The sequence below is a fragment of the Pteronotus mesoamericanus genome, unplaced genomic scaffold (assembly GCF_021234165.1).
Source record: "Pteronotus mesoamericanus isolate MK-2021 breed Mesoamerican mustached bat unplaced genomic scaffold, CSHL_Meso_final contig_46, whole genome shotgun sequence".
Lineage (NCBI taxonomy): Eukaryota > Metazoa > Chordata > Mammalia > Chiroptera > Mormoopidae > Pteronotus > Pteronotus mesoamericanus.
In genome coordinates, this window is record NW_026555170.1 from 8,079,947 (window position 1) to 8,100,492 (window position 20,546).

At 34.7% G+C, this 20,546-nt stretch overlaps 1 protein-coding gene across 1 annotated transcript in view; it reads right to left on the reverse strand.

Moving 5' to 3' along the window:
• Window positions 1-20,546, reverse strand: part of STRN3 (striatin 3) — a 105,221-nt gene that overhangs the window by 24,861 nt on the left and 59,814 nt on the right. The window contains exon 7 of the mRNA XM_054577905.1: window positions 18,478-18,619. Coding sequence (XP_054433880.1) covers window positions 18,478-18,619 — 142 coding nt within the window. The remainder of the gene's footprint in view (window positions 1-18,477; window positions 18,620-20,546) is intronic.

The following is a 20,546-nucleotide window of genomic DNA, read 5'->3' on the forward strand; positions in this document are numbered from 1 at the left end:
AAAAAAGACAAAAATGCTTTATAGTCAATATAAAGTAAAAACGATTAATATAGGACAACCTAAGGTAACATTATAAATTATACATATTTACTTACATCAACATTAATGGACTAATTAGACTGCTTTGTAATTACTAATTTTCTAAAATAATTATAATGGTATTAATTGAGGATTTTCCCTTTGCCAATGATATAACTGTAAACAAATTCTCTAATAAAAAACTGCTAACTGAATGTCTAACCATCAGTTAAATTCAACATGAAAGAAAATGCTATCCTTTCTCATAAAATAGCCCTCCTTTATAACCTGCCTATTTATGAGTATCAAAACCATTGATTTATGTTCTTAAAATTCTGCAACCATATCCCAACCATTCCTCTTTAACTTATAAAATGGGGGGAGGGGCTGTTTTTTAAAGAATCCTCCCTTAAATTACTCTTCAGATTAATCTCTCTCTTTCAATTTTATTCTAATCAAAGCTTTTATTCTTATGAATCACTGTAACAGATTCCTAATTGGTTTTCCTATCTCCCAGCTTTATTTGTCTCTAATCAAATTTGGGTATCACATTTATTTTATCTCCCCTACTCAGAAACCACAACAGGTATTTCAACATTCTTTGGATTAAGACTAAGTAAAATTTTGTACTAACCTTGCATGCGCTTCATCATCTGATCCTATTTTTCCTATCCAACCTTACCTTTTAATGCTCTACAATACAAATCTCCCTAATTTCCCCAGTTAAAGAAGTTTCTCAATAGTATCAACATTCACCAAGGTTATATCTACCCTATTTTGTCATATTTATCCTCACCTATTCCTCACAAAGGTGAGAATACTTCCGACACATACACAAACATCTGCACATGCACACACACATCGAAGTTCCTACCCTCCAGCATGCATCTTGGTCTCTCACAATTCTACCTGAACCTTCAAACCAGTTCCATCTCTTCTCTGAAGCCTTTGTTGATCTTTCTCTTCTCTTATACTTGTGTGCATCATAAAATTTGACTTTACTAGATATTACCCTATAAATAATTTCATCACATGAGAGCGAATGTCAAATATTGTACAATACAGACAAAAAAAGTTTTATCATTACATGTGAAGTGGCCTCGGAGATAACTGAAGAACAGACAAGTCAGAGACAATAAAGTTAATGTTCAAACTGGGGATCCCAAATTATGCAATTATAATAATAATAATTATTTTTGCATACTACAGTCAAACAGCCTCTGCATAACAAAACATCAAGTTTAGGTCCCTGCTTTAATTTTTCTCAAAAACTGCGAAAGGATTAAAGCAGATTTCAAAATCAGAAATAACACCCTTATACTTAGCACCTACTCTGTGGAGCATCTTTCAACTGTACATTTAATAGATCTTCATTTTCTTTCTAAATTTATCCAGTGCCTAAATAAGTGTAAAAAAATAAAATATTTGAAGTGTTGTTAGCAATAATAAAATTGTAATGGTATATAATGGAATAACATAGGAGGGGGGACCTGAAAAGAAAACCAGAATCATCTTCTGGAGGGCAAGCCCCTTATGCTTCCCCCGACCAGATTGAGGGACCCACCTGTATCAGTGTGCCAGCCAGCATTGTGAGAGGCTGTATTCAGCTTCAGTGAATATTTTTTTAAGACTTTTTCAACTTGTTTGCCCATTTCATGGTGTGTGATTTATCAGCACAACTGCCCACCTGGTACTGTGTGGTCAGTTTTTGACCAAGAACAGCATGACCTCTCTGTGCCACCATCCCTATTCACCAAATCTCATCCTGAGCAACTTTTTTTGTTTCCCCAGGTTAAAAAGTCCTTAAAGGGAAACATTTTGCCCATGTGGAAGAGGTGATAACAAAAAACAGCAGAAGCACTAAAAGACATCAAAGTTGACGAGTTCAAAAAATGTTCTGAGCTGTGGAAAAAACATCTCTATAAGTGTATTGCATCAATGGAGAGTACTTTGACGGTGACTGAAGTTTAAACATGTAAGAATAAATACACAATTTTTTATAAATAAATTCTGGCTTTTTTTTTTTGGTCCCCCTTGCACAGTATTATAAAAATATTCAAGGACATAATTGAAGACAAAAACTGATTTTCAATTAGTGCCGAAATCTATAGGAGAATACCTCTTCTAATTCTTACAGCAAGAAAATTTTTTTGTACTATTACGAATTATGAAACCCACCTACCTCTTAACCATAACTCCCAAGTCTATACAAATCCTCTAAATAGATTATGGGACAATAAAAAAACATTAATTTTGCCTATGTGTAAGTCAACTACGTGGACTAACAACTGTTGTGTTAAGTGCTTTAATAAATCTAAACCTATACACACACACTCTTGGTATATGGAACATATCTTTCTATGTACTCTATTATTCTAAGCAAAAGAGTACTTTTTTACTGAATCTAATGTTTTCCCCTTCTCAGATGTTCCTTCCCTGTGGTAATCAACCATATATTCTGAATTGTAACCAACTGTTAGCTGGCAATTTGGAAAAGTTTATTTTAGAATAAGGATTTACTTATGTCATGTCCGTTAGATCTGTAAAAAAAAATAATTTGAAGAACTGAACAGTCTGTTTTAAAAGTGTGAAATTAAAGCAAGGAATAGTAAAGAACTGCATCTCTTAGCTAAAAATAATATCCTCTTGTTATGAAACAATTGTGTTCTTGTCTTTGATTTGATGCAGAAGAGAGAATACTGGACTATTTATGGGCTCTTTAAATTTATAACCCTCCCCTAAAATAAAGCAGCTTAATCATCACAGATATTTTATAGTGAGTGTCATGGTGATTCCTAAGCCCACTGAAAGTTACTGTCACAAAGGAATAATTTCTCCTTAAATGTATTAAAATGCCCAATAAACAGATATTTGAACTAAAGTCACACTTTACAAAAATATTACATTTCCTACTGACAGTTTGCAATTTTGAATGTGGAATAGCAAATGACAAATACTAATATGAAACTTTAAAAAAGAAAACTAGAAAATGATCCAGGGATACTCACTCACAATTTATATTAAAAGAAGTACTAAAAAAGTTAAATCTTCCTTTTTCCAGTGTATTGATAATCAAGTCAGAAGATGTACAGCAATTTTGTATCACCAGTAAAGGAAAGAGGAGGAATGACAGACAAACCATATTCTATTTATAGTCTACGGAAAAGACAGAAAAGCTAAGATAAATTAGAACTATTAGGAACACTAACAAAAGTCCATCACTAAAAACCAGAACTATAAATGTGCATATTCTCAGAATGTAAATCTTTGAAATGGGAAAAGCCTCTGTATCTTTTGAAGGAAATGAAATAATCTAATTTTCTTAGTAAGACTCAATTTTATAGGTATAAAGTAGCATAGGGGTGACAATAAGCCATAAGTGTAAGAGTATTTGCCAAAGAAAAACATATTACAATTTAAACTTTTCATATTGAAAACTGAAATAGACAAATATCAAAGGATGTCTTAAAAGATTTTTAACTCCTCCCTAATATTCTAGAGACTCTAGATTTCAGATGCTTCATACTCACTTCAAATCACTGAGTTTTTAAGTTATTGATTCTGATTTATATATTTTGATGTAAAATACAGCAAAAATGGAGATCACAGAAAGCTAAAAAAAATCCTACCACATCAAGATTTTAAGAAAATTAATTAATTTAGAACTTCATCTTCACTCCTTTCCTCAATTTCAGAAAGCTTAAGAATTATTTAAAAATGAGAGAAAACTGAGTTTTAGGCTAGATAATAATATTGTATCAATATATTTCCTGATTTCTACTGTTGTACTCTGGTCATGTAAGAGAATGTCTTTGTGTTCAGGTAAAGTACTAGAAAGTATTTAAGAAGCAATGCGTCTAAAAACACTCAGTTTTCTAAACTGTTCAAAATAATAAATATATGTATTTACAGAGAGAAAAGGATAAAGGAAATATGATAAAATGTGAATATTTAAGGAACCTGGATGAAAAGTACATGGAATTCTTAGTACTTTTCCTGCAACTTTTCCTTAAGTCTAAAATTATATATTTAAAAAAAGTTAAAAGGAAAAGTGAGCTTAACCCTTTTGAAGCCTAAGATCAAAATAACTGCATCGAGTCTCTTTAGTTTCATTGTCTTGACTTTTAGAAGTATTAACAGATAAAGTAGAGCTCTTAAGTATTCCGCATTTAGCAAGAAATTAATACTGAACTGTATCTATAATCCAAGGCAAGGTTGTCACTTTCAAGTAATTTTCTTTTGTCTCAGGTATGAAAAAAAGTTGTAGAGTGGAATGAACAGTTAGAAGAGAGGTAAGTGTTAGCTTCTTAGCTCTTGATTTTAGGGGACTTTCTATTTAAGAGTCAAATGATGGTTGAGTCTTTACAAAGTTAAAAAGCTGACATTCTTGCTACTTTTTTTCTTTCCATTAAAAGAAAGAGGATTTAGATTGGATTAGATCTGTTGATTCCGTATGGTAAAGTTATTGGGAAATAATTTTCATCCCTCTAAGAAGCTGGGGAAAAAAATCTAGAGAAACTTAGTGCTATGGTCCAGTAGATATGATTCATTCACATTTTGGAATAAAGGGAAAAAAAATCCAAAGGCTACATACAGTTTATGAATTATTTTAACTTATACAAAGCTACATCTGGCAAACAGAATAAAAACCAACAAAGATAGACAGTAAGAATACTAAGAAAAGTTATGAATTATCTTTTCATGAGAAATTATATCTATTAATATGATGATCTACATGGATTAATACCATTTGAAGTTTATGATCCATCAATTAAAAATTTATTTTTTAATTTCCTTAAGTTTTAGTTCTATGGCAGGGATTCAAAGCCATTATTTTCTTATTGAATTCTATATTCAAAAGGAGAAAGTTTTCATTTATCTAAATTCACAAAGAAAGTGTAAAAAGAAAATAAAACATTATTTCCTAATTCATTCCTGAGATATTTTGTTGGAAACCTCATCTTTATATCTAAGTACCCAGGTAACCTTAAGATACTGTTGTTTACAAAAACATTAAATATGAGAAACATTCTAAAGGTTTAACTAATAGAGGCTAGACTAAATCAACAAAATATAATATTATATAACTACTAAAATTATATTTTATTTAAGATGACTACAAAACTAAATAAGAAATAATGAGTTAAAAATAATATGATAGTCCTGGACCAGTAACTCAATGGGTTAGAGTGTTGTCCTGATTAATCAAGGTTGCAAGTTCAATCCCTGGTCAGGGCACATACAAGAATCAATTGAAAAATGCATAAATAAACGGAACAAATCAGCCCTACCTGGTGTGGCCCAGTGGACTGAGTGCCAGCCTGCAAACCAAAGCGTTGCCTGTTCGATTCTCAGTCTAGGGCACATGCCTGGGTTGTCTGCCAGGTCCCCAGCAGGGGTCACGTGAGCTGCAACCACACATTGATGTTTCTCTCCCTCCTTCTCCCTCCCTTCCCCTCTCTAAAAAATAAATAAAATCTTAAAAATAAATAAATAAATGAAAAGAACAATAAATCAATGTTTCCCTCCCTCTCAAATCCATTAAAAAAAAATGATATTCTTGGAGAAAAAATTAAAAAGGAAGTTTATGTATAAACAAACTTAGAAAAGTTGTAAGGATATATACCATGCCAAATACTAATCTCTAAAGTGGTAGAACTGCAGGTGATTTTGACTTTGTTGTTTCTTTTCTCATTCTTTTTTAAAAATCCTCACCCAAGGATATGCTCATTGATTTTAGAGACAGGGGAACAGAGAAAGAGAAACATTGATGTGGAGGAAAAAAAACACTGGAGTTGCCTCTTGTATGCACCTCAACTGGGGACCAAACCCACAACCCAGGCATATGTCCTGACAGTGAACACAACCTTTTTGTTCACAGGACAATGCTCCAACCAACTGCGCCACACCAGCCAATGCTCTTTGTTTCTATATACTTCTTACATAGTCTGAACAAGCATGTGTTATCTTTATGGTTATAATAGGCAAAGTTAGTTCACTTTTTAAAAAAAAAAAACAGATACAGAGTCCAAATTAAAAGAGGCTGGCTGAATAATACTATATACATTTGGATAATAAAATCATATTTAGACATGAGAGCCTTAAGGAATGGCTCCTAGGTCCCCTAGCTGCTGATTTAATCACAGCAGGTTTTTTTTAAGGTATTATTTATTTATTTTTAGAGAGAGGGGAAAGGAGGAAGAAACTGAGGGAAACATCAATGTGTGGTTGCCTCTCACACGCCTCCTACTGGGGACCAGGCCCGCAACCCAGGCATGTGCCCTAGACTGGGAATCAAACTGGCAACCTTTTGGTTCACAGGCCACTGCTCAAGACTCTAAGTCACACCAGCCAGGGCTAATCACAGCAGTTCTTGTTTACCTATTTAACATTCTGTTTGACAACATTCTGTTTGACAACGTTCTGTTTGAAAACAGGGTAGCGTGTGTGTTTTCTTTTAAACTGAAAACATTATACAAAGGAATATTTGACGTAAATTGATGTTTTCTATAAAAGTTGTTAGCTAAGTAGGAAGATAACAAAACTCTATTATGATCCTATGAAGGAAAATTAATTAAATTAAAATTTTATGAAGATTTTAAGTTTTAGCTTTGTTCATCTCCTTTCTAGTATTTCTTAAACAGGTATGTTTTTTAAATTAAAAAAACCATTTTTTAAGAAAACTTTAAAATCTTCAACTAAAAGAGACCTTAAATTGATGTAGATCTTATTTCTATACTTCAAAAAGGCATAAATCTAATTATATTCTTATCAGGAAAAAAGGAGGTCTTGTAATTAAAAGCAACATTATCTAACATTTTCTAAAGAAACCTTCAACAAATAAGTCAGTTTATGAATAACACATAATATAACTAATGCAATATTAAGTTAAGCTACTTCATTTCTTTAAAAAAGACTTAACCCCTTAAATTCTAATGCCATTCTGTCTATATTAAAATAGTTAATCATGCAAAAGTAATTTTATACTCAACATGCATGAAAAATATGGGTAAGTGATGTTAAGAGCTGAACACAGCCCCTGTCCAGCACTTAATGTTTTAAAAAATAAGTGGTTCACCATATAGTCTGAAACTTCTTAAATAGTTTGTTTATCCACATGCAATAACATAAATTAGCATAGTTATAAAAGAAAATTACCTAACAGACAGAACCCCAAAACTGCACTTACTAGCTTCCACAATAAATTAAACCATTGAGAAAATGCTTTACTGAAGGAGACTTACACCATTTTCCATTCCACCTGCCATTCTGTAAACTAATTTATTTATCACAGAAAAAGGAATATAAAAGAATGTCTATATGGTTTTTGCCTTTGTCATCCACTATTTTCTCCTTGATAGTCAAAAAAGACTAAGATGGATCAATGGCCAGTTCAAATTAAAGTTTTTCAAAATTAAGTTTCAAGTTTCTCCATTTAATAGGACAGGTCTGAATATATTTTTTTTGTGGCTTTTAAAAGTTTGATTCACAAAATAAAAATATATTACTTCTTTGAGAGATCCTGTAGCTAAATTTATACTTTTACAGTACATTAGTGAGGATACACATACTGGAAAATACATCAAGGCAACAAAAGACAGTCACCTATTAACCAAACAAATCCTACTTCTGCCATTACCCACCCCTATGGCCTTCCTCTGCCAGGGTAGCCAAGAAAATCTACCCAGGTAAGACTGGGTTTTGTTTGTTTGTTTGTTTGTTTCTGCTGCTGTCTGTGATCAGATTAATGCCAGAAAGCAAAAATTATGGAAAAGGCTTTCCTATTCAGGATTCCCAAACTAAGAAATGTAGGCTGGCTACAAGTTGGTTATAGCTATAATCCCTACATAACAAAAATAAAGAAACTTATACTTTTTCCTTTTTAAACAAATTTCTATTATTTTTAATTCCAAGGCCATTATTTCTTACAATTTGGTAAACTTTTTAAAGCTTACCCAAAAAATCCTTCCATTATCTTTACCTACATATTTAAAATGATTTTTCATTTGATCATTAACACATCCTAAATTATATTCAAGTAAATTTCAACCATATAACAAAGTTTAAACTTAGTTGTCCCTTTTATGAAACACACACACACACACACACCCCCCGCCCCCCCCGAACTGAAGAATTTTCTTCTCAAAGACTGTCATACAAAAATTATACGAGAATCTGCACTTACTCTTTACCCCTTTCTTCCCCTTTCATTTCTTCTTGCACTCTTCCCTCAGTTTACTTATTAGCCCCTGGTCTACACCCCAAACCTCAGTAGCTGGGGAGAGGTCATCTTTATCTACATTCAGCATATTATTAAAAAAAAAAATCAGCAGTTGGTAATACAAGTTGTTGGTATTACTCTTACAGCTTTACATAACTGTAATAAAATTGTACTAAAAGCATATACTCAAAATATTTTAAAGGTGCAGTCTCAGTTTTTGTATTCACAACTCAAACTCTAAATGCTCATCTCAAATTTCTAAACATTTGAAACTAATAACAGTTGAATGGTGCTTCATTTCTATGAATCAAACTTGACGGTTATTCTTTTAATAACTGATAATCTTTCAATAGACTGTCATTAGAATTCTAATGTTACCAAAAAAAAAAATCACTGCATCTTTATAAAAACATTAATAAAAATTATTCAGCCAGCATCATAAAAGCAAATGAATGAATTACCTGCAAACTACTCAAAAGTGCAAGCTGGAAAGGTCAGTGCCATTTTACTGATGAAAATATTCATGCAACTTCTGTCACACTGATTCTGCACACACAGGATAACTGTACTAATGGAGAAGCATTCTAGACCAATCAATATATACATACAGTTCCAGAATACACTGTCTCAAATAATCTCTACAAGGCATCCAGAAAATTGCCGCCTCTACCCCACTCCACCCACGTGGTTCAACATCTTATTACTTTTTTAAAATTGGTTTATAACTGGGATAAGCAAATAAAACCATCAAATTCCATTGAAGAATTTTTTTTAGAGGTGATTACTTTTTACAATAAGAACAGTGACAAGCATGGAGAAGTAAAAAAATACATTGCTGTGCATTTGCTAAAGATGACATATCAACTATTTTAGCAGAACATAACAATCCCGTATTTCAGTAAATACTTCTGTCTGGAAAACAATTACTCTACAGTAAACTGGAGGAAAACAGCATAAAAAAGCAGCAGAAAAATAGGTCTATTAGCATTATTTTAAGTATTAAGAATTGTCCTTCCTCTACTTACTTTTAAAACAGCCATGTTATTAGGAAGTTTAATATTACAGAGTAACAACTAGGAGTTTATATAACTGTTATTAAATACAAATTACACTGAAATACACAGGCTAACTCAATCAATAAAACTGACAGAACAGTGGGATCTTAGGGAAAACATACTTACTAAAATATGTTAATATACAAGTATGTTAAACTTTTAACAAATTATATTCTAGTTCACAAGTCCTGTAAGCTTCCTAGGCCTAACTTACTCTACACAGTGAACATATAAAAACCTTTTTATCCTTGTTGACTACTGTAGATAATAAACTTTAAAAATTCTCTTATTGGAATGGCACATAGAAATCAAATTATTTACTGTACTTTGACTCTTTCCAACCACAATTATCACTTTCCCCCCATGGATACACCTATATTCTTAGGTAGTCAGAATGTAAAAAGCTAAATCCAAAGCTTTAAGTGAATCTCCCAACCTGAATTACTTGAAACTATCAAAGAGTTGTTTAAAACTGAAATTTATATGTAATTTTATTTGTCAAATCTGCAAACTGTAATACTGCTTGTAATATAGCTATAATACTGATTTAAAAAGAAAATTCACTTTTCATGTACCCTAATAACTGCTAGGTCAGCAATTGACATCAACTTATTAAATACTTAAGAAAAAATATGATCGAAGAACTTTGCCCTCATATTAATAAAGCTAACAATTCTTTTTGTAGAAATGTTTTATTTTTTACTACAGTTGACATTCAGTATTATTTTGTATTAGTTTCAAATGTACAACACAGTTTAGATAACCATATACTTTACAAAGTGTTCCCCCAGGTATTTCTAGTACCCAAATGACACCATTCAGAGTTACTACAATATCACTGACAACATTCCCTTGTTGTACTTTACATCCCTCACTATGGCTATTTTGTAACTACCAATTTGTACTCCTAAATCCCTTTACCTCTTTCACCCAGTCCTCCAAACCCTCTTCCCCTCTGGCAATCACCACATAGGGTATATTTTAATGGTAAAATTATATCTGATAGAGACAGAAAAATTTAATAACATAGCCAAAGAGTTTTTTTAAAAGACCTTTATAGAAAAAAAAATAAAGCTGTGAATTGTTCTAACTAGAGTAGCAAAGGGTAGCATAGGGAAAAAGCAAAGGAATAAAGAAGAATAAGCTTAAGGGCAAAAAAACAAAGTATTACTTCCAAGACAACAGGTGTCTAGAAAACCAAGGTAAACTTAAGCAGTGCAAAGAACATATTGGTGAATGCCTATGTGCACAAACAACATCCTGAAACTTGCCTGGTAAGTAATAGCTGACTTCATATTGCTTATAAAAAATAGTTAAGAGCAAAAGGGAAGAGCCACCACAATCTTCTACATATTAATTGTTTTTAAGAAATCTGCAGGGGGAAAAAATACCAAGAAACGAGGTTGAAGCAGTTATGGCAACTTTTTTTGTTTAAAATAAAATATAAATATGCACAAAAAATTGACCCTTGACAACACAAAATCACAAAAATATTAAATTCCATTATGGTGATTCTAATACCAAAGCACAGGAATTATATAAATCTACTTAATGTAGCATAAATTTGTAACTAATGTTATTTTATGAAAATATTCAGTACCTTATCCATTGTATTTAAATAAAACATTGGCAAGATGGTCAATCCAAGACAGCAGCAGATTAGGTGGAAACTACACTTACCTCCTCCCAAGACCAAACTGGAATTACAACTAAAATATAGAGCAAGCCACCTAAATAACCAACTGAGGACTAGCTGAAGAGAAGTCTTGTAACCAAGGATTTACAGAAGAAACCGCATCAAGACTGTGAGGAAGAATGGAGACCTGAAAAAGGCTGAACCACACGCAGCAGCTAAGATCCTGGGAAAATCTCTCAGCTGCAAAGGTTCCCCAGCCCAGAGGAGCAGAGCTGGGAAGCAGTGCCCACGTAATATCTGGCTGTGAAAATCAGCAGAAATTCTGTTTACCAGGGATTCCACTGGAAACAGAGAGGCCCTCTTAAAGTGCCAACAAACAAAATCTGATTTGCAGACCTGAGGGTGAGATTTACACTCACCCTCGTCTGGTGGAGGGAGGGCAAAGCTGACTAGAGTCACATGAAGACTGAGGGCTTGGCTGAGAGAGAGTTGAAGAAATGCCACAAGGTATCTGTGCTGAATCACTCTCCCTCATTGAAGACACTATTGTTCTTGGATGGAGCACACCCCTCCTTACGGCATCAGCCTGGGAGAATTCAACAGCCCCACCCTCTAGACTCCCAGTTGCCCTACCCTGCAGAGACTGCACAATGCTGAGGAATCAGCTGTCTAGGTAGGGTGCAGAGGACAGGGCAGACTCAGGAGGTATCAATGACTGAGTTGTATGGCTTTGTGGTGGGGGCCACTGCTCCCACTTTCCCATGAATCTAACTAGCACCTCACCCTAACCAGGGATCTTTCTAAGCTCTCAGTGGCCCAACCTTCCTGACTTCTGGTGGCTCCACTCTGCCAAGTCTAGGCGGAATCCGGGAAAGACTGACGTGTATGACTCAGGTCACTTCCCCCATAGGAGATCCACTAGCTTCATTCTCCCGACTCCTGGTGGTCCTGGCATGATGAGATTGGACTTCTGGCAGAATCTGGGTCAGACTGAATGGTGTGACTCTAGGACAGAGCCATTTTTCCCTTGCACATCTACCCACTACAGAGCCCTCCTTCCCAATGGCTAAATCTTTGTCTGTCTGGGCCTGATAAAACACTGCTGGCCTCACCCTGATGATTCCCTGAGACAAAGGTGTGCAGGCACCCAGAGGAAGGCAGCTAGATCTGGCATCCCCTGGAATATTTACTGAATGGCCTCAAACCTAGGACTGGCACTGAGCTTAAACCTCAATCGATCTCGTAATCATCACTTGCCCCTCCTACCTGGTGACTCACTAAGAACCTACCTCATGAAACAAGTATCACCAGAAGCTCTTTCAGTGGTAAACCTAATAGGCCAAGAGCAGAGGGAGGCAGATCTTGGGGTGCCTTAGGTTTTTAGCTGAACTGACCCTGGGCCCAGTGCTAGTAAAAACCAGACTTGGTATGAAGCTTGGTCATTTCCGTGCCCAGGCCCAGCAGGGCAACCATAAACTTTGAATCACTTTGTAGCTCCAAACAAGATGGCCCACGACCAGTCAGAAGCAGCATCTGATATTGGCCTCCACCAGAGTCTCCTCCCAAGAGACCCCAGAACCACACACTCTGGCCAGCTTCAAACAACATCAGAGAAGGATACAATTAGTGTCACAAGTGGCAAATCCAAAGGCAGACTCGGCAGACAGCAGACCAAGATGAGGCAAATTCTGCTTCATGTGGTCAGCACCTGCACAGCAGCCCCTGCAGTGTGGTCAAGGTTGACCCTCATAGTCATCCAGCCTGAGGACTGACATCCACACACGAAAGGGCCAACAACAATCAAGACTCAGTTACAATGAGAGGGCCCACGCAACCTATACAAAGGGCATTCCTGAATTGATAATTTACCACTAATGAAACTGAAGCAACAGACAAAATATTCCCACTAAACAAAAATCCTGGACCGATGACTTCACAAGTGAATTGTACCAAACATTCAAAGAAATTTAATGCCTATCCTTCTCAAACTATTCCAAAAAATTTTAAGAGGAGGGAAGACTCCCAAGATCATTTTATGAGGCCAGCATTATCCTAATTCCAAAACCAGATAAAGACACAAAGAAAGAAAATTATAGGCTAACAGACCTGATAAACATAGATGCTAAAATCCTCACCAAAATATTAGCAGACTGAAGACAGCAATATATAAAAAAATCATACACCATGATCAAGTGGGATTTACTCAGGCGATGCAAGGTTGGTACATTTGCAAATCAATAAATGTGACACACCACCGAAACAAAATAATGGATAAAAACCACATGATCATACCAATAAATGTAGAAAAAGCATCTGATAAAATACAGCACCCATTTATGATAAAAACTCTCAGTAAAGTGGGAGTAGAGAAAACATACTTCAATGTTAAAAGGCCGTATATGACAAACCCACAGCCAACACATCATACTCAATGGCCAAAAACTAAAAGCATTTCCCTTAAGATTGGGAACAAGACAAGGATGTCCACTTTCACCACTCTTATTCCACAGAGTATTAGAAATCCTAGCCACAGAAATCAGACAAGAAGAAGAAATAAAAGGCACCCAAATTGAAAAGGAAAAAGGAAAACGGTTATTATTTGCAGATGACATGATATTCTATTTAGAGAACCCTGAAGATTCCACCAAAAAACTACTAGAACTGATAAATGCATTCAGTAAAGTAGCAGGATACAAAATAAATATCCAGAAATCAGTTGCATTTTTATATACCAATAATGAACTATCAGAAAGGGAAATTAAGAAAACAATCCCATTTACAACTGCATAAGAATAAAACACCTAGAAATAAGTTTAACCACGGATGTAAAAGACCTGCACTCATAAAAATTATAAGACACCGAAAAAAGCTGAAAAAGATGAAAATAAGTGGAAGCATAAACCATGTTCATGATAGGAAAACATCATTAAAATGTCCATAGTACCCAAAGGAACCTATAGATTCAAAGTAATTCCTATCAAGAGACCAATGATGTATTTCAGAGCCAGAAAAAAATATTCCAAAAACTTACATGGAACCACACACACACAAAAAAACCCAAATAGCCACTGCAATCTTCAATAAGAGGAACAAAGTTTGAGGAATCATGCTACCTGGTATCACACTATACTACAAGGGCACAGTAAACAAAACAGCATGGTACTGGCATAAAAACAGACATATATAGACCAGTAAAACAGAATAGAGAGCCCAGAAATAATCCCACGACTTTATGGACAAATAATTGTCATAGAAAGGCAAGAACATACAGTGAGGTAAGGAGAGTTTATTCAATAAATGATGTTGGGAAACTGGATAGAGGTTTGCGAAAAAGTAAAACAAGACAACTTCTTATAACATATGCAAGAATAAATTCAAATGGATTAAAAGCTTAAATGTTAGACTTGAAAGTATAAAAATCCTAGAAGAAAACATAGGCAGTAAAATCTTGGACATTTCTTGTAGCAATACTTTTTTTCCTGATATTTTGCCTCAGGCAAGGGGAAAAACAATAAACAAACAATAAGACTACATCAAACTAAAAAGTTTTTGCACAGCAAAGGAAACCATCAACAAAATGAAAAAACAACCCAGTGAATGGGAGAATACGTTCGCCAATAATACATCTGATAAGGAGTTACTATCCAAAATTTATAAAAAACTTATACAATGCAACACCAAAAACAAATGAACAAACAATCCAATTTAAAAAATGGGCAGAGGACAAAGAAGACAAAGAGATGGCCAAGAGACACATGAAAAGATGCTCAATATCACTTAACATCAGAGAAATGTAAATTGAAATCACAATGAGATTATCACTTCCCATCTGTCAGAATGGTTATCATCAATAAACAAACAAGTGTTGGCAAGGATATGGATAAAAAGGAAACCTAGTGCACTGCTGGTGGGAATGCAGATTTGTGCAGCCACTGTGGAAAGCAGTAGGGAGTTACCTCAAAAAATTAAAAAAGAAACAGCCTAATCAACCCCCATTCCACTTCTGGGCAAGAAACTGAAACACCTATTCAACCGTTCAATAGAATTGCCCTGACCAGTGTGTCTCAGCTGGCTGGGTGTCGTCCTGAAAGCGAAAGGTCACCAGTTTGATTCCTAATCAGGACACATGCCTGGGTTGCATGACTGGTCACAGTCAGGCTACATAGGAGAGGTAACCGACCAATGCTTCTCTCTTATATCAATGTCTCTCTACCTCTCTTCCTACCCTCTCCTGCCCTCCAAAAACAAACAAAAAAACCCCACCCCTATGTTCTATGTTCACTGCAGTATTATTTATAATAGCCAAGATTTGGAAGAAGCCCAAGTGTCCATCAGTAGATAAGTTGATAAAAAAGCTATATGCAATGGAATACTTACTACTGGACCATAACAAGAGAAGGAATTCTTAACTTTTGCAACAGCATAGATGGACCTGGAGAGTATTATACTAAGTGAAGTAAGTCAGAGAAAGACAAGCACCATATGATTTCACTTATATGTGGTGTCCAATGAACAAAAACAAAACAAAAAAAAACACCCTAACAAAACAGAAACAGACGCACAGATACAGAGAACAGACTGACAAATGTCAGAGGGGAGGCAGTTTGGGAGGCTGGGTGAAAAGGATAGAAAGATTAAGAAAAAAAAAAATCACAACAATAAGGTGATTGGTGGGGCGGGGGTGCTGGCTGGTAGAAGAGTGTAAAGGAAGAATATATGGTGATGAAGTGGACCTTGACTTTGGGTGGTGAACACACAATACAAAATACAGATGACGTATTATAGAATTGTACACCTGAAACCTATATAATTTTAACCAATGTCACTCCAATAAATTCAAATAAACAAACCAACCCAAACATAAGGTACTAATTGCATTTTATAGGCCTATAAATTTTCATGGATCATAGTTTAAAAGTGTACAAGAAATTAACTAAACACCCTTAAAATATCTAGTCTTCATGAGAGAAATAGCAAAATTAGAAATGCTCACTAATATTTTCTATTGTTTGAAGAACCAAAAGCTAGTAAAATTGAACTCAGACTACCTAACACAGATGACAGTAGAAAAACGGGATTTAAAAGCTTTCTACATAGCAATATTTGATAGGATAAAAAAGTTCAAAACTAGAGGTGAGTAGATTGATAGCATACAAAAATTACATAGATATTAAGACTATTTATTTTTAAAAATGTGTTTTTTACCCAATAACTTAAGTCTGAAAACCACCATCTTCCCATTTATAAATTCAAATTTTAAGTAAATGAATTAAATATAAAGGAGTGTTTGTATATCCATCCTCCTTGTTTTTAAAAAAAATGAGTATGACACTTGTTGAATAGAAATGATAAATTCAGAAACCCTGCAGAGATCCTATGACAGTTTTCAGATCTTAAGGAAAGAAACTTCTTGAACCATTTCGTTACTAAAAGAGCCCTTTTCTTTATCAAGAACTTAAAATGCTTTAAAGATGTTTCAGTCTCTTCTGGGTGGAAGAGACTATCAGTTACTTCCGTTTACACAAAAAGATTCAAGTCACTCTCAAATACTCTAAGTATAAGTAAATGACGTATTGACCATTATCATTCACTAATTTGGTCTTCTTTTGATTCTCCGTTCTATAGTCAAAGGTCTTCAGACAGAAGGACCAATCAATTGTACATGATATGGTACTTTTATTCTAGAAACTATGCCATGTTGTACAAATTAAACTCCTGAAATTTTTGTATAATCTTTTGACTGGCAGTTAAACTTCCATAGTATCTATCTTTCTATCTATCCATCCATCCATCCTTACCCAAGGATATGTTTATAGATTTTCAGAGAGAGAGGGCTGAGTCCCATACATGCCGTGATGGGGAGTCAAACCCACAACCCTTTTGGCATACAAGATGATGCTCCAACCAACTGAGCCACTTGGGCAAGGTGATCATTTTTTAAAATGAAGATAAATCTCAATGTACATAAGCAGAGGCCTGATTAAATAATAAAGGAACATAATGATAGAGTATTATGCAGCTATTAAAAATGACGCTGCAAAAGAACAATACGTTAAGTGAAAAATGGGGGCATAAGTCAGCACACAGCAAAATTTTTTGTTAAATACATATACATATATTTATATATAAATGTTAACTATGGTTCTTAGATATACATAAATGTTAACCACGGTTCTCTCTACATAGATGCATTATAGGTGACTTAATTTTCTTCACATATAGCTGTGGGTTCAAAACCTGCATAAATTAAAAAATTATCATGTATACTTATATAAAATATACCAGAAAAACATAAATAATAGTTTACTAATTATTAGAAGAAAATGAGGTATTTACAACATTGAATGGGTGGCACAAAGAAGCTAAAAAAAAGATACTTTTACTGTTTCCCTGGAGCAAAGCTATTTTTCTTAAGGAGATTAAACTTCTAGAATATAGCCATTCTCAAATAAATACAAAAATGTATATTCAAATGTAGAAGATTGTAACTGTGGAGTTTCTTCATATCTTTAATTAATGTACCTCTTCTCTTGCCACTTAGGAGAGAAGTGAAGGTCTGAAAACAATACTTGAGGACTGTAAATAATGAGAAGCTGGTAACAAAATCAGATCTTTTAAGTACTCGATTTGTATCCGGATAATCAATAAACCTATTACTTAGGTTTGCTTCCCCTGCTATTAACAATATTTTTTTTTAGTTTCAATAAATAAATGAGGCATTTTAAAAATTAAAGTGTTTCCTGTCATCAAACTAGTACTTTAAAATCCAGTGATAATTCCTTTCTAGTAACTAAGCAAGTTTCATCTTTACATGAAATATATTAAGGTACTTAGTAATCTTTTCTAATAAAGCTCTGTAAACACAATTTGAGTTCTACTTCTCAGAGAGCATGCTACTATTAAAAGATGATTGAATGTGCACATTTAATAGGAACAACATACTGGACCTCAGCTATTACCTTAAAATATTTTTTATACCTTTATTTTACTTTCTAATGGGGTTTTTTACTCTATATAAACAGAACTGGGTCTTTTGTCTTAGTCATACATAGCTGGATTATTATTAGCATTACTTATAATAAAGTTTAATACCTTCACTAAATTATATTCAATAGAGAGCTACAATTCAAGGTTAGTACCTTTATTACTTGCCATCAGTAAGTCAGATAACAATATATGGGCCTACTGAAAAAGTTACATCTTCTTGAAACCTTATTAATTCCCAAATTAAATAATGGGAATTTTAAAAACTGTATACACGTTTCTTTATTTTTAATCTGCTAAGAGAAAAGGAACTGGATTTCTAAATTGACTAAATATTTCAACTTTAAATCAAGACAAATTAAAAAAATTAAAATCCACCAAAGGCATGTATGGAACACTTTAGTCAACCAGTCTAAATAAATTGGTGCAAATTATTCAGGACCATTTCCTCTCACTTTAACTGCCACCATACATTTAGATACATACATTCCATATATATTATTTAATAATGTATCTTGAAGGGCTAGAATTTCTCCCATCCCCATAATTCTGTATCATCTTACCCCATTCCGTGCCATCCCCTGAACTCCTTGCTTCTCCAGCTCCTTCACCATCTTCAGCAGTCACTAAAAAATCAAATTCTTTCAGTGCTTCCTCAGTATCAGGATCGTCAGTCAGGTCAGCAGCTAAACCTTCATTACCTATCTGTAAATGAAACATAAGCCAATAATTACTTTTACTCTAAATTTTAAAGGGGTTCTTTATGTTTTCACTCCCACTTTTAAATTAACTTAGGTATAAAAGTTTAGATTTTCTATGTAGTTCACCAATCCCAGACCACTGTAAGATGTCATGCAAATAATGTGGTAGTAAAAAGTATTAAAATGCAATGACCAGGAAGAGTTAACCTGATTACTTGTAATATATTCACAATTACTCTTTTAAAGGCCCATTCACTCACTCACATTGGTATGTTATGCTGAATTGCCCTCACACTCTTAGAACTGAGTATGCAGTCCATAACTTACAGATATATGACACACTAATAAGTATATTAACTCATGTATGTCAATAGCTATGGTAATTATAATAGGACTTTACCTCCCAGAACAAAAAAAAAAAAAAAGGAATGAAGTAAAATGTCTATTCACCCATGTTACACACATTGAATGTTACAAATATGAAATATGAAACTGCCGGTCAGGATGGAAATGCTTTGCCTTCTCGCACAATCATAGAATGAATAGCAACCAGATTCAAAACTGGAACACCCAGAAGTGTCAGAAAATCGAGCTGTATGAAAGTCCAACAACCAGGAATTTAAAGACACATTCATACAGACAGGTAGGAGGGTGGAGTCACAGAGAAGGGCAGAGAGACAGTGTGGTAAGGAAAAGTGGTGGCGGTGGTAGGGAAGGGACACTTTCAGAGCCAATGATGCCAGCCCCAGGCCGCACAGCCCAAGGTTCCAGCATCAGGAAAATATATACCCATTATCTCTAGCTGTAAAAACCAGTGGGTGCTGGGGCGGCAGAAGAAAATGATGGATTTTCACCACTTAAAGAGCTAAGAGGGTGTCAGAATGTACACAAACCCACCCACTCTGTGATTCACCACTGGGGCAGGAGCTGGAAGGGTGCCAGGCGTATGAGAAGGGGGTAAAGGGATGGGAAATGGAGCAGATGCCAGGTGAACAGCCAGAAGCCAGGGGGCAGCACTGTCCTCTCTCAAAGCCCTCCCCAAATAGCCACAAAACTGTGAAGCAGGTGCCTTGCCCTGGCATTACCTAAGGCTCTGCCCCACACAATTTACAGATGCCTTTTCAACACAGGCCATGGTACTGAGACACAGAGTAAAAGCAGCTCTACATAATACACAGAAACAAACAGAGGGAGGCTGCTAAATTGAGGAGAAAAAGAAAAATGGCCCAAATGAAAAACAAACCAAACCCCAGGAATGTAACTAAGTGAAATGAAGATAATCAATCTATCAGATGCAGAGTTCAAAACACTGGCTATCAGGATGCTCAGAGAACTCCTTGAGTATGGCAAAAAAGTAAAAGAAGAAATGAACATTACAATAAGTGAAATAATCCACAGGAAACCAACAGAGAAGGAAAGTAAGATGGGATCCAAATCAACAGTTTGGAATATAAGAAAGAAACATTCAACCAGAACAAAAAGAAGAAACAAGAATTCAAAAAAAAACAAAACAAAACGAGGATAGGCTCAGGAACCTCTGGAACATCTCCAAACATACCAACATCCGAATTATAGGGATGCCAGAAAGAGCAAAGATGTAACAGGAAATTGGAAACTTATTTGAAAAAATAATAAAGGAAAACTTCCCTAATTTGCTGAAGGAAACAGACATACAAGTCCAGGAAGCACAGAGCGTCCCAAACAAGTTGGACAGAGAGAGGACCACACCAAGACATATCATAATTAAAATGCAAAAGGTTAAAGACAAAGAGAATCTTAAAAGTAGCAAGAGAAAAACAGCAAGTTACCTACAAAGGAGTTTCCTTAGAACTATCAGCTGATTTCTCAAAAAAACAACAAACCAAACAACCAAACCTTTGCAGTCAAGAAGGGATTGGCAAGAAGTATTCAAAGTGGTGAAAAGCAAGGAC